Source organism: Perissodus microlepis, chromosome 13 (assembly GCF_051167445.1).
Source record: "Perissodus microlepis isolate ML-2025 ecotype Zambia chromosome 13, ASM5116744v1, whole genome shotgun sequence".
Classification (NCBI taxonomy): Eukaryota; Metazoa; Chordata; class Actinopteri; order Cichliformes; family Cichlidae; genus Perissodus; species Perissodus microlepis.
Window position 1 is genome coordinate 32,616,991 of NC_140473.1, and position 13,234 is coordinate 32,630,224.

Consider the following 13,234-nt stretch of genomic DNA (forward strand, 5'->3'; position numbering starts at 1 on the left):
AACTAATAAATTGTAATTTGGTGAAGTTTTGTAAAAATCAAACACATGTAAGCTCAAATACAGTGCAGGCAGATAAACTCTCTGATGTCTGTGAACGTTTCGTGGGCTCTGCAGGCCGCCGCGGTGCGTTCAGGGTCTCCCCCTTTCCTCCTGGACACAGATGTGCACAGATGTTTCAGCTCTCGTCAGTAATCAGCTACAGACTCTACAGACTTTCAGCTGAGGTTGAGTAATTCCACCGCTCATCCAATCAGCTTCCTCCTCCTCTTCTTGGCGTGCACGTGAAGGTTCACCTGTGCAGCTCTGTTTCAGTACGTCTCTCGTGTTTCTCTAGTTTCTCTAGTTTCTTGTTTGACTTTTTAAAAATGATTTCTGGGCGATAACGGCTGCGTCACACTGACGACCATCCATCCATCCATTTTCTTCCACTTATCCGGGGCCGGGTCGTGGGGGCAGCAGCCCACGCAGAGAAGCCCAGACCTCCCTCTCCCCAGCCACCTCCTCCAGCTTATCCGGGGGAACACCAAGGCGTTCCCAGGCCAGCGTGTCCTGGGTCTGCCCCGGGGCCTCCTCCCGGTGGGACATGCCCGGAACACCTCACCCAGGAGGCGCCCAGGAGGCATCCTTGTCAGATGTCCGAACCACCTCAGCTGGCTCCTTTCAATGTGGAGGAGCAGCGGCTCTACTCTGAGCCCCTCCCGGATGGCCGAACCTCTCACCCTATCTCTAAGGGAGAGGCCAGCTGCCCTTCGGAGGAAGCTCATTTCCGCCGCTTGTATCCGCGATCTCGTTCTTTCGGTCACTACCCACAGCTCGTGGACGTAGATCGAGCAGTAAATTGAGAGCTTTGCTTTTACGCTCAGCTCCCTCTTCACCACGACGGACTGTCAATCTCCGGCTCCCTTCTCCCATCACTCGTGAACAAGACCCCGAGATAGTTGAACTCCTCCACTTGGGGCAGGAACTCATCCCCGACACTGACGATCAATAAAGTTTTATTGTTAAATGAGCTCAGAGTAAAGCAGCAGGTGTGTTGACCTTTGATCTGCAGCTGACTGATCAGGAATGACTTTGATCGTGTCCTAATTCAAGGCCTGCGTCCTCCTGAGGCCGCATTTGTAGACCGATTACGTCACAGCGACGCGCCGAAGGCTGTCCAAATTCGTAGACTCCTCCGAATGCAGCCGACAAATGCGTCCTCCTTTTCCCCGAATTTGAAGGATGGGTCGGGTGTGTCCTTCGTGGCCTGCCATATCCCAGAATTCATAGCGCGGCCCAGCCAAACTCCAGTTTCCAATAATGGCGGCCGCTGCTTAATTTTAATATTACTCTTATTAATATTTCTGGGTCACAAAATAAACTTTTAACATATTGTCAGGCGAGAAAGTAGCTGTGTAAACATCAAATATCTGCTCGGTTTATCAAGATATCGCATATTTGCAAAAGTGCTTCGATGTTTTCGGAGCATCTGTTACCCACCAGCTCGACAGCTAGCCGAGAGCTCGAGGGTCACTGAAGCCGCCGAGAACGGCACAACTCCCGGCGCATCATTTTCAGATCACCGCGGACTTTCGCTACTTGGGTTAAACGTAATATATAAGTCACTTAGACAACCTAAAAATGTTATTGTTGGGCTTTTTTCGGTGTTTTATTTGTTTGTGAGTAAATCGGTTTGCCTGAGATCAAAGTTATTAGATTAAATAAAACTTTATTAATCCATCGGGTGGGTTCCTCCTTGGTTTTTACACAGCTGAATAACATCAAACAGAAAACTGATTAAACAGAAGTGTGAGACGGTCGAGAATTTACTCCAGTGTCCTGTTATATTTTAGATAGCAAGGAGCAGACGGCTGAGACAGCGGTGACGCTAATCAGAAGGTTAGACTGTCCAATTTCCCCAGCCGTTTACTTCCGGCCTACCCGACCTCCTGAGGACCCGGCCCACGTAGACCACGAAAGCCGGGTCCTCAGGAGGATGCAGCCCATGAATTTGGACACGACCCCTGACTTTGTTTGGCGCTCGAATGTCGGAGACTCGGGCGTCCCGATGAAGTGAGAGCGATGAGCTTCTTTGCTCTAATTTAACACGAGCACATTAACGAGCGCATGAACGCGTCGGATGATTTAATCTGTAATCTGCTCAAACTGTGACGTCCACAATAAAAAAAAGAGAAGAAGAAGGAGAACAGAGAGGGATTTAAAAACAGCCCAAATTTGCTTTAATTATCTCTGATAAGCAGATTCCTCTAATTGCTTTTAAAACCAGTTGACCATTTTTACCTTCTTACACACACACACACACTGCCTGCAAGCCTGCAGTCAATCCTGAGGGATTAACCGCCAACTTGGCCCTAATTTCCAGCCTGACTTTCATCAGCAGGAGCTTCGTTTTCTGCCCAAAGAGACAAACAGCTGATTTTCTCTGTTTATCCTCATCAGCTCCACCCGCCTCACCCGCAGATCATCGTCTTTATTATCTTTATTTTCACTTTTATTCGATTCTTCTAGCATTATTGTCAAAATAATGACAATAAATGAAATATAAAAAATGAACATGCTGTGTGTGGAGGTTCAAAACCTCAGAAAGGAAAATAAATAAATCAATGTTTAAAAAAAGAAATAAAATGGCACCAAATCCAGGCAATAAGTCCAACGGATAAAGTAGGAACTGTGCATTTGATTCTTTACTCACTTCCTTGATTTAATTGTTTTTTGCTGAGTAGAATTTTGCTGAGTTTTGATTTTTCTGTCTGTAAATAAAATTCATCGATCATTAAAACTGACTTTTCAACACTTTTAAAATCCAGTTTTCCTTATTTTGTACATTTAACCGCAGCTGAAGTCAGATTACAGCAAATCCAAAGCATCAAACACCTGTGAAGAGAGGTCAGAGGTCATTTTTAGGGTCATGAAAAGAGCACAAACAGAAGTGCACGAGGGTCACGTGACCGCAGCCTTCGCAGTGTCATCGGTCAGTCTGCGGCTCCCTTAGACCCATCCTGCTGTCAGCACGGCCCCCGTGGGCCGCGCCCCACAGTTTGAGCGGCCCTGATGGAGCCTAGATTAGGTTTGTGAAATCTGATGGTGCTGATGGCAGCAGCTGATTGGTGGATGCTCTGTGATGTTTGGCCGCATCAAAGATAAACAGTCTTCCTCCTCCTCTTCCTCCTCTTCCTCTGAAATCCTGATCGGATTGGAGGGAAATTGGTGGCAATTAATCCTCTGGGATTGAGCCCCCCCACCCCCACCCCCTCCTACTCTGTGCCCTGATTGGCCGCCGCTGGGATCCCGGGCCTGATAAAGCTGCCCGCCGCCCGTTGCCGCTCTGTTCTCCACCTTCATCACCTCCTCTGCATCATCACCTCCTCTGCTCCATGATGACCGGGCGGGAGGAGCTCAGCGAGGAGAAGCCGCGGGTGAAGCTGCTGTCCCCGGGTTTCGGCATCGACAAGAGCCGGCTGCACGGCCCCGGGCTCCGCTCCAAAGGCTTCGCCATCACCGACCTGCTGGGCCTGGAGACGGACCTGCAAGCCCGGCAGCAGCCCGGCGGGGCCCCTTTCGCCTCGGGGCCCGGGACGGAGCAGCACGGGGCCGGTCCCGGCCTCGGCGGGTTCTCCTTCCCGGGGGGGTCGCTGCCCCTTGGCCTCGGCTTCCTGTGCAGCCTGGCGGCGCAGCAGCCCGCCGGGGCGCCGTGCTTCCTGCCCGGACACCTGCCGCTGCTGCAGGCCCGGCCCGACAGCCACTACCTGCAGAACCTGGAGGCCCAGCGGGAGGCCTATTCCGGTACGGAGACAGGCTGGAAGAGGGGTCCCTGATGCGAGCCCTTCGCTCCGGCTCGGCTCGGGTTCTGTGCTGACGCGTCCCTAAAATATTTTTGCCTTCTTTTAATCTGGATTTAGTCACGAGGCCTTCAGCGTCATCACCGACCCGAGTTCATTGGCTCCTTTATCTCAACTTTATTTTGTTTCTGATGATTTTTCGTTCAGATTTGATTTTTTTTCTCTTTGCTGTCGCAGATGAAGAGTGTCTGTCGGACCGAAACGACTCCAAAACCTCCGGAAACTCTCAGAAGAGGAAGAAGAGGAGACACCGGTGAGGAAAACTGCAGAACTCAACGAACCGAATGTTTTTAAAACGAAGAAATAATTCAGGGTCATTTTTAAACATTTGGGCTTTTTAAAATTCTAATTCTGTGTTCTTTGCATGTTTGTTTGGTGTTTCCGTTGAATTCGGACAAAAATACAAATAAGAGAAAAAACGCTGAAAAAAACCAAACACACATTCAGATTTTTATTCTGAATTCAGCAACGTGAAAAAATAAAAAAGAAGAAACGAAAAAATGATTTTTAAAGACACATTTCAGCTTCACGCAAGGCTTAAATATATTTTAATTAAGTTAAAACTACGAATTAATTCGTTTTTAGCAGAAAAAAGAACTTTTTTCATCGTGATTATTAAAAACATTTATTATTATTTTATTATTGAAAGCTTTGTGTCATAAATATTATAATGTTGATGATGAATCGTGATTGTTCCATTAGTGAAAAGCAGAAAACATTTTCAATCAAATCACAGAAAAAAAATGGAGGAACAAACCAAACCGTGGCTGCTTTACTGAATTCAATAAATAATAATCAATAATCAGGTTCCAGTAATTAAGGAGAGAAGACAGATGATAATAATAAAATAAAAAGAGTTCATATTTTAACCTGATTTCTTTTTAATTTTCAGTCATGAACAATTCTTAGAAGTGTAAATAAAATAATCAGTGATGTCAGTAATGAAGAAGATCAAACGTGATGAAGAATGAAACATGATCGGGTCTGCTGCTGTGTTCAGGACGGTGTTCACCTCCCACCAGCTGGAGGAGCTGGAGAAGGCCTTCCAGGAGGCTCATTACCCCGACGTGTACGCCCGGGAGATGCTGGCCATGAAGACGGAGCTGCCCGAGGACAGGATACAGGTGAGGGTCCCGATCAGGTGACATCAATCTGACCAATCAGCAGAGTGGAGAACTGATCCGAGGAACATCTGTAATGAGAAAACCCCGAATCATTCAAATCAGAGACAGATTTCCTGTGAGGGGGAAACATCAGCGTAAAAACAAGTTTTCTCAATTTGAAAAAAAAAAGAAAGTATTTTTTCAAATTGTTTTTATTATTGATTTAATGAATTTATTTGAAGAGGCTGTTTGGTTTTTAATATTTGGGCTTTAATCTGATCTGAACTTTGTTCTGTTTTGTTGATTTTATTGAGAAATGCTGTGAACATGTGAAATCGTGTTGTTTTTATTTCTTTGTGTAACACATTATTTATTCGTTTACCTGCTCAAGTGTTGGGCACGACCTCTGACCTCTGTACTTCCTGTTTTATTTCCAGGTGTGGTTTCAGAACCGGCGGGCTAAGTGGCGTAAGCGTGAGAAGTGCTGGGGTCGCAGCAGCGTCATGGCGGAGTACGGTCTGTACGGCGCCATGGTGCGACACTCCATCCCGCTGCCCGAGTCCATCCTCAACTCTGCCAAGAACGGCATGATGGGATCGTGCGCCCCCTGGCTGCTCGGTGAGCCGCATGCACGTCAGTGCCACACGTGCACCACAGCAGCATCAATACACACCGATCAGTGATCAATAAGCCTTTAGAGTAAACAATGAAGTGCTGCGTGTAACACGGGCCTGAATGTTTTCATGTTACCATAGCAGTGAACAAACATGTAAATAACACTGCAGTTCGCACTGGACTGAACCTGAATGTGACTCCGCCCCCACAGGGATGCACAAGAAGTCTTTGGAAATGTCCAAAAAGTGTTCCAGCCCTCCGGCGTCCGACTCGACGCGCTCCGATTCGTTCTGCGATGCCTCGGAACGACGAGGTTCCGGTAAGGCCCGGGAGCCGGAGGAGGACAAGCTGATGGAGGAGGAAGAGGACGAGGTGGAGGAGGAGGTGGCCATTGACCTGTCCAGCTCATCTAAACAGCAGCAGCAGGAGGAGGGCGGAGCCTCGATAAGAACCGCCTCTTCACCACAGCAACAAAGCTGCAGCGAATCAGACGAACATAGCTGAAGGCGATCTGACCAAAGAGGAGGAAGGTGTTCTGTTCAGGCAGCGCTGTGATGGGATTGGCTCTTTCAGGAAGCACAGCCAATTGAAACAAACACAGCCAAAACTTTACTTGTTACTATGCAAAGTTAGTGTGTTCAAACGCTAGCTGCTGGTTTGCTAACAAAGCTAAGAGCTAATATAAATATTGTTTTGGTGTGCTACTACCTGTTAAAATATCAGCAGGATTGATCATGTAAGCATTTTGTAGCTGACTTTATTTTCTCAGTGTTAGCGACAAAAAAAGTTCTGATTTTAGATGAAAAACAATGATTTTAAAAGTTTCAGTTGTCAACAAGTGTTAACAGTGAAACAAATAATGGGAAAATATGATTAGTCATGATAACATATTTTGATAGAAAATGCTATTACTTAAAGCTATTTTTAGCTAACATGCTAATATATGTAAACCCAGTGTTATACTATAAGGATCAGCTAGCAAACTTTAGCACTTCAAAAAAGCTTTAATCACTACTATTAACTTTTTGTATTAATATTTGAACATTTCAGATTTACCATGCTAGTGGCATGCTACGGTGGTAATTTCTGCACTGTGCGACAAAGTGTTGTTAGTGTGCTAAAATAGCCTGATACTAACAGAGCACTAGCATTAAGCATGCTAATCAGTACTAGCATACTGAAGTATGCTAACTTATGTTCTGAAACAACAAAATAGTGATTGGCTGTGCTCGCCGTGCTCCTGGGAAACTAATGTTCATCGTTAAGATGAACACCGATGCTGTGACGTTCAGATCAGCCTCGAGGGGTTGGAGTCTTTTCTAAAAGACTGTGAAAGACGTGTGTGTGTGTGTGTGTGTGTGTGTGTGTGTGTGTGTTTGTGTTTATGTTTTATATCCATGGTTTTTGGGAGTCTGAGAATATCTAATGTTTTCTTCCTGTTGGTTTTTGTGTTTTATAGTTGGACCTGCTTGACTGAAACTCTGTGAATGTAATTTAAATGTAAGATTTCAAACATTTTATCATTATTAATTATTATTGTTATTATTATTATTATTATTAGTATATGCTTGTACAGGTGGAGATTCAGCAGGGTGGAAAATAAAGAAGTATTTTTGGAATCAGCTGAGCTTTGTTGTGATTTATTAACACAAACACTGATTAAAACTTAATTTTACACATCAGCTGAAAAAAAAAGAGGCACATATTTACTACTCGTTTTAAAAGAGCATCATTCTATAAAGTTTCCAAATTCTATATTCAGTTTTTACAGGAAACTTTGAGTACCATAAATGTTTGATTCAAATGGTTTGTGAATTGTTTCTATCACTTTTGCCACTCACTGACTTCTATATCTACTTAGCAGTACCCCAAATTAACCAGGTAGGTGAAAAAATACAAATAAAATTCATTAAAGGCCAAGAGATTCTCTCATCTTCATCTTTCTGTTATAAAACAAATGTAATGAAACTGAAGGATGAATTGAAAATATGATTTAATTCCATTTTAGGCATTGCTGCCGGTATTAGAAGAAAAACAGGCACCTTTGAAAATAAAAATGTTTTTATACCATTTAATACTGTTTTTTCTGTGTTATCTGAATTAAATTACACGTGTATCATCAGCCATCATGATGTTGTTTGTTAGAACGGCAACTTATCTACAGCTGAGAGGAAGCAGTTGGACCAGCTCATAAAGGCCAGCTCTGTGCTAGGATGCCCCCTCGACCCAGAGCAGGTGGTAGGAGACAGAAGAATCCTTGGACGGTGTCTCCACCCCACGCATGAAGCTGTGGCAGAACTGGAGACCTCCTTTGGTCTCACCCTGCTGCATCCATAGTGCACAAAGGAGTGTCGCAGGTCCCTCCTCCCAGCAGCTCTTGGACTTCCATCACAGCTCCCAACAAACTCAAAGTATTTACATCCTGCTGGTATTTGCAGTTTTTCCATTTTTGCTAAATAGTCTGTTGTTGTTGGTTTTTAAGCACAAATATACAGCATTTTGTGCACCAATAATCCTACTCAGCTGCACATTTCTGTGAGTCCTGCTTTTTTAATGTTGGAAATCTGCCTCTACAGTCTCTTAATTGTTGTTTTTTAAAATTTCATATTCTTTACTTTTGTGTGAATCTGCATGCTCCGCCTGTCCCGGTGAGGGACAATAAAGGATGTCTGTGAAGGTTCTCAGTCATCCAGGTCATCGTAGTCAAAGGAGCTTGCAAAGAAAAGAACTGAAGAAGCTTCTCGGATGAGAGGTGAAACGTCTTCAAGTAACTTAAAGAAGTCCAGACGCTTTTCTTTGCAAGCTCCTTTGACGACAATAAAGGATATTTCTATTCTATTCCATTAAAGACATTCACATTTACATTCATATTCCACACTGAAGTAAGCCAAACTCTATTTTAAAATCATGTAATTTAAGGATTTTTCATAATGTTATCCAATGCGCGACGCCTTCAGTAGATTCAGCAGAAAATCAATAAATGTACTTTTATTCACTTTCCGCTTCCCTTTCTCGACCAGTGCCTGCGGGATAAGCCAATTACGTCACTTCCTCTATCCACATTAGCGGTTTGGTTGCTAAGCTAACTGGCCACTGAGAGCGGGAACTCCTAAAAAAATGGCTGATTTAAGCACTTTCAGGAATGAAGTGGCGCTCGTCGTCAACAGCCTGGCCAGGGCGGTGGTGACGGAGATTTTCAGCGCTGTGGAGGGAGCTTCTTTAAACAGACAAAGCCTCGAAGCCGAGGTAAGCCAGCCCAGCTAACTGTCGCTAACAGCTAGCTCAACTCCAGCTCTTCCGGTTTCACGTGCTCACGGTGTGCGTGCGAGAGAAGACGAAGAAGAAGCGCGAGGTGTTGAAGTGGTTTACTCACTCCCAAAGTCCCAATGTCATCATCCCGAGCTCCATTTAAAAATCCTCCAATTTTAGTTCGTCAATAATTTATTAACTCAGTGACACAAATCATTACAACCGAGACTAGTTAGACCTAGAGCCTGAAAATTGGCTCCTTCTTACCTGTGACTAAAATCTAAGCCGCCTACATTTCGGCATGTTTTAAGTTGGAAGGAGAAAAGTTTCACTTAACACACAGGTAAAGACATTCACCTGCAGCAGGAGCTGTTTTTCTGCTTTTACCTCACAGGTTCCAAGTATAGGTTAGCGTTCAGCATTGTTTTTGGGAAATATCCTGAATCAAATATGAAGCTTTTTTCCCCTCATATGTGTGATCATGTGCAGACAGTTTTGTTGAGTCGGAGTGACAGTGAAGAAAACCTAAAAACAAGAACATTCCCAATGAAGATCCATCATCTATCATCAGAAAACATGAGTCATGAAACGGTGTGTGTGTGTGTGTTTTCCTCACAGGAGAAACTCGGCGCTCTCGTCGAGCATCTGTGTTTTGAAGCTGTGGAGAAAATCCTGAAGCTGGTCAATCTGAGTGTTATGAAGAGCGGCAAGAACGTGGGCCAGATGCATGATGGGAGCGAGGATGTTTCAGAGACAGCCGGAGGTCAGTACTCTGACCTCTGATTGGCTGCAGATTGAACAGCTGGGACGGGGTCCCTGAAAGAATGATTACATCACCACCTAAACGCCTCAGGTTGTGTACTTGCTGTTTCCTGTTTTGCAGGCGAAGGCGGCGGTGGCGCTCCCTTACCCCCCTCAGAGCAGACCTACATCTTGGTTTACGAGGTCAGTGAGTGAGTCCAGCAAACTGCCAGAGAACGAGCGCTAAGCGAGCACTGACACCTGTCCTCTGTCTTTCAGAACGCCGCCGCCGACTCACAGTGTGTGCTGGTGTCACTGGAGAGTCACGCTAACGGTGAGAAGTCGCTCCTTTGATTTGTCACTGATTAAACCTGAAAAAGGTGAGGTTCTTATCCACAGTGTGGGTGTTATGCAGCAGGCCACACCCCCGGACAGGCACCTGTTTGGTGAAAGTGTTGTCTGTAGCGTGAAATCACAGCATCATGATTGGCTGTGACATCATATTTTCTCAGGTTACTTGATAGTTTTTTAAGATGTGTGAGCGCTGTCCGACTGTCCCGTCTACGAGTAACGTCCCGCTCACAGACTTCCTGTTGCTCTGTTGCAGGTGGAAATGAAAGCACGCGTGATGTAACAGGTCAGGGGACAGAGCTCTCCCCCTCCTCGTCTGCACCTCAGGCCGATGACCACGAGTACGCTCGCTCGACGTCGCCTCCATCCAGCAGTGCCTCAGCGGCAGTGGGTGGGGTCAAGAAGAGGCCTCGCGGCCGCAGGAAGAGAGCTCGAATCGTGGCGTCTGGTGAGGCAACAGAGACTCACCTACAGTGCTCGCACTGCGCCATGTTGTTTCCAAACAGCGAGCGGCTCGCCGACCACGAGAAGAAGGCTCACCTGGCGTGCTCGGTGTGTGGCCTGCGGTTCACTGGTGTCCTGAAACTGCGTGAACACGAGCTGAAAAATCACGGGCTGCTACCGTACACCTGCGACTTCTGCCCGAAGAGGTTTAACCACAAGGCGCATCGCGACCTGCACGTGAAGGCGCGGCACACCGGCGAGAAGAGCTGCCACTGCGACATCTGCGGGAAGGGCTACGCCTGCGTGAGCGTGCTGAAGACGCACCGCATCACGCACTTCGACAAGTCGTTCATCTGTGACGTCTGCGGGAAGGGCTTCTACCACGCCTGCCACCTGACACGCCACAAGCTGGTGCACCAGGAAGTGCGACCGTTCCGCTGCCCCACCTGTGGGAAGGGCTTCACACAGGCCGCCAACCTGCGCAGCCACCAGGCGACGCACACCGGCGAGCGGCAGCTCTGCTCTGTCTGCGGCAAGAGCTTCCGCTGCCTGAAAAACCACGTCATCAGCAAACATTCGCACGAGCTGCCCGCCGACGAGCTGCCCGCTGTCGACGCCATCGTTAGCTGCGAGGTCTGCGGCAAGAAGTTCCCGAACCCGTCGCAGTACCGCGCACACCAGCGGAGCCACACCGGGGAGAAACCTTTCCACTGCGACATCTGTGGGAAAAGCTACCGTCTGAAGGAGCTGCTGCGCGACCACCGCTACACACACACCGGGGAGAAACCGTACCGCTGCTCGCTGTGCCCCAAGACCTTCAACCTCGCCACGAGCTTCATGAGGCACCGCAGCATCCACAGCGGCGAGACGCCGTACAGCTGCCGTGACTGCGGTAAACACTTCCGCCTGTTCACCTTTCTCAAGGCTCACCTGCAGACCAAAGCTCACGTGAAGCAGACAGGAGCGCAGGGAAACGCCCCCCCGCCAATCAGCAGCATCGAACAGGAGGTGGTCCTGGGCGGATCCATAATTGCTGCCCAGCTGGTGTCGAGTCTTTAAAGCAAAACGATGAAACCGTAAACACAAACGGCAAGTGGGAGAACTCGCCGTTTGTGTTTACAGTGTTTAAGAACTGCAAGAACTCAGCGGCCACAGTCGCACTCTGCACCAAAGCTGTGAGGCGTGGCACCGCGTGGTCGTTAAACTCGTATCTGTTTGGCAATAACTTAGTTATTACTGATGTGTCATGTGACGTCTGTTTATTTTGAAAACAAACTCAGATCAGAAAAGATCGCCATGCCGAATTTCAATATAAATGAAGAATGACGTTTGCATTATTTGGGGCGTGGCCTCTTTGACAGGTGAATGACCGTTCTTTATATACAGTCTGATTCCAGCCCACACACACACAGAGTTCCTCTGCACTTTCAGAATAGAGCGCCTGGAGTTTTCCCATCTGACCAGTTGTCCTGCTTTGTGACCTTTGACCTCTGTTGTGTCGGCCGTGCCCCTCTGTGATAGCTGCTGATGTAATCCAGCTGAACAGAGGTGAGATTAAAGGATCCAATCAGCAGATAATCCTGACCCTTTGTGTTTGAACAGTTTAATCACCGTGGCGACCGCTGATTGCTACTGTTGTCTCTGTTTACCTGTTAAAGACCGCCATGTTTTCCATGTCAGCGTGTCAGAGCTGCAGCTGTTAATCCCAGTTTCGATGCGGGCTAATAATTGTGACAGCTTATTGGCTGACAGGCATGCGAGGAGCCGCAGATTTAACGTGGACGTCCGCGAGCTGGTCAGGCGCTCAGACGCTCACAGGGTTAAAGCTGAAGTGTCGCTGACAGCGGGAATCAGCTGTTTACGTCAGATTAATCGTGTCTTTTGTCATGTTTTACGGTTGTTATCCACACAGGAAACACTCGGCGGTAACTTCCTGTCTCTAATCTTTGAAAGCCTCGTGTTTCAGCTCGTCTCTTTATAAACATAAAGACATAAAGAAAATTCTGAGAACAAAAAAAGTGGAAATGTGCAGATTACAGTAGTTGTTTGCGCAGCTGACCAGCCGTCCTGTGATACAGCATCCGTGCTCCTTATTGGTCGAGGCTGTAACCATGGATATCTGTCCACTGCAGACATTTCATTTTGTACAAATCCAGCAGCTTCTCTTCAGCGTCCTCGTGCTCATCGCCGACTGAAAGACAAATCACCTCCTTCCTTTAGCTAAAACTGAGTCTGAAGTACGACCTCACGCACTCGATGACAAACGGCCTTCCTGTTTGACTCGTTTGGTCTTGTGTGCGATCTTCAGACCTCGCTCTGACATTTTAATAAAACACGCAGAAAGGAAGTTGTGTTTCGCACGCTCTGCTTGTTTCTGTGCCGCAGGTTTTTCCACATCTGTGCACTCTTAGAAAGGATGTGTTAAAAAATGACACAAAAAATGTGTTGTTACACTATTAACACATTTTGTGTGAATTTTAACATAACATGTGTAAGAAAATGTGTAAACATTGAAAATGTGTAAAACGCTTAACACACTTGATGTGTTGCACAGTTTAACACATTTTGTGTGTTATTTTCAGAATCTAACAACAGGACCTAAAATTAGCAGCTCAGTAATTTGATGCGAGCCCTGTGTTTAGTGAAATAAATTGTAGATTAACAATGTATTATAACTATATTAACTGAATAAATAAAATGTTTAGTTATCGTTTGTTTTCCATAATCCTTTCCTCATTACTTTCAACAAATAAAACATTTTATAATGTAATGTGGACCAAGTTGTGTATGGTGTACTAAAATTCTGAAAGAGGATTAATTTTTTATTTCTCAATATGTGTGGCATACCAATTAATGGCCATGGCTATACTATAAGCATAAGTATCCACAAAG

At 46.2% G+C, this 13,234-nt stretch overlaps 2 protein-coding genes across 3 annotated transcripts; both read left to right on the forward strand.

Moving 5' to 3' along the window:
- The first annotated feature begins 3,348 nt into the window (after positions 1 to 3,348).
- Positions 3,349 to 7,156, forward strand: vsx1 (visual system homeobox 1 homolog, chx10-like). 2 transcript variants are annotated; one of them, XM_084948917.1, is made up of 5 exons: positions 3,349 to 3,783; positions 4,017 to 4,092; positions 4,840 to 4,963; positions 5,380 to 5,575; positions 5,769 to 7,156. In XM_084948917.1, the coding sequence occupies exons 1-5, from the start codon at positions 3,375 to 3,377 to the stop codon at positions 6,059 to 6,061; spliced, it is 1,098 nt and encodes a 365-aa protein (XP_084805043.1). In that variant the 5' UTR covers positions 3,349 to 3,374; the 3' UTR covers positions 6,062 to 7,156. The 2 variants fall into 2 exon arrangements, with proteins under 2 accessions (XP_084805043.1, XP_084805044.1); XM_084948918.1 differs by having other exon boundaries at positions 5,380 to 5,560.
- A 1,431-nt stretch (positions 7,157 to 8,587) lies between these two features.
- LOC146375468 (uncharacterized) lies at positions 8,588 to 13,052 on the forward strand. The gene is made up of 5 exons (XM_084948916.1): positions 8,588 to 8,803; positions 9,425 to 9,569; positions 9,690 to 9,751; positions 9,827 to 9,881; positions 10,155 to 13,052. The coding sequence occupies exons 1-5, from the start codon at positions 8,675 to 8,677 to the stop codon at positions 11,399 to 11,401; spliced, it is 1,638 nt and encodes a 545-aa protein (XP_084805042.1). The 5' UTR covers positions 8,588 to 8,674; the 3' UTR covers positions 11,402 to 13,052.
- Positions 13,053 to 13,234: the final 182 nt, after the last annotated feature.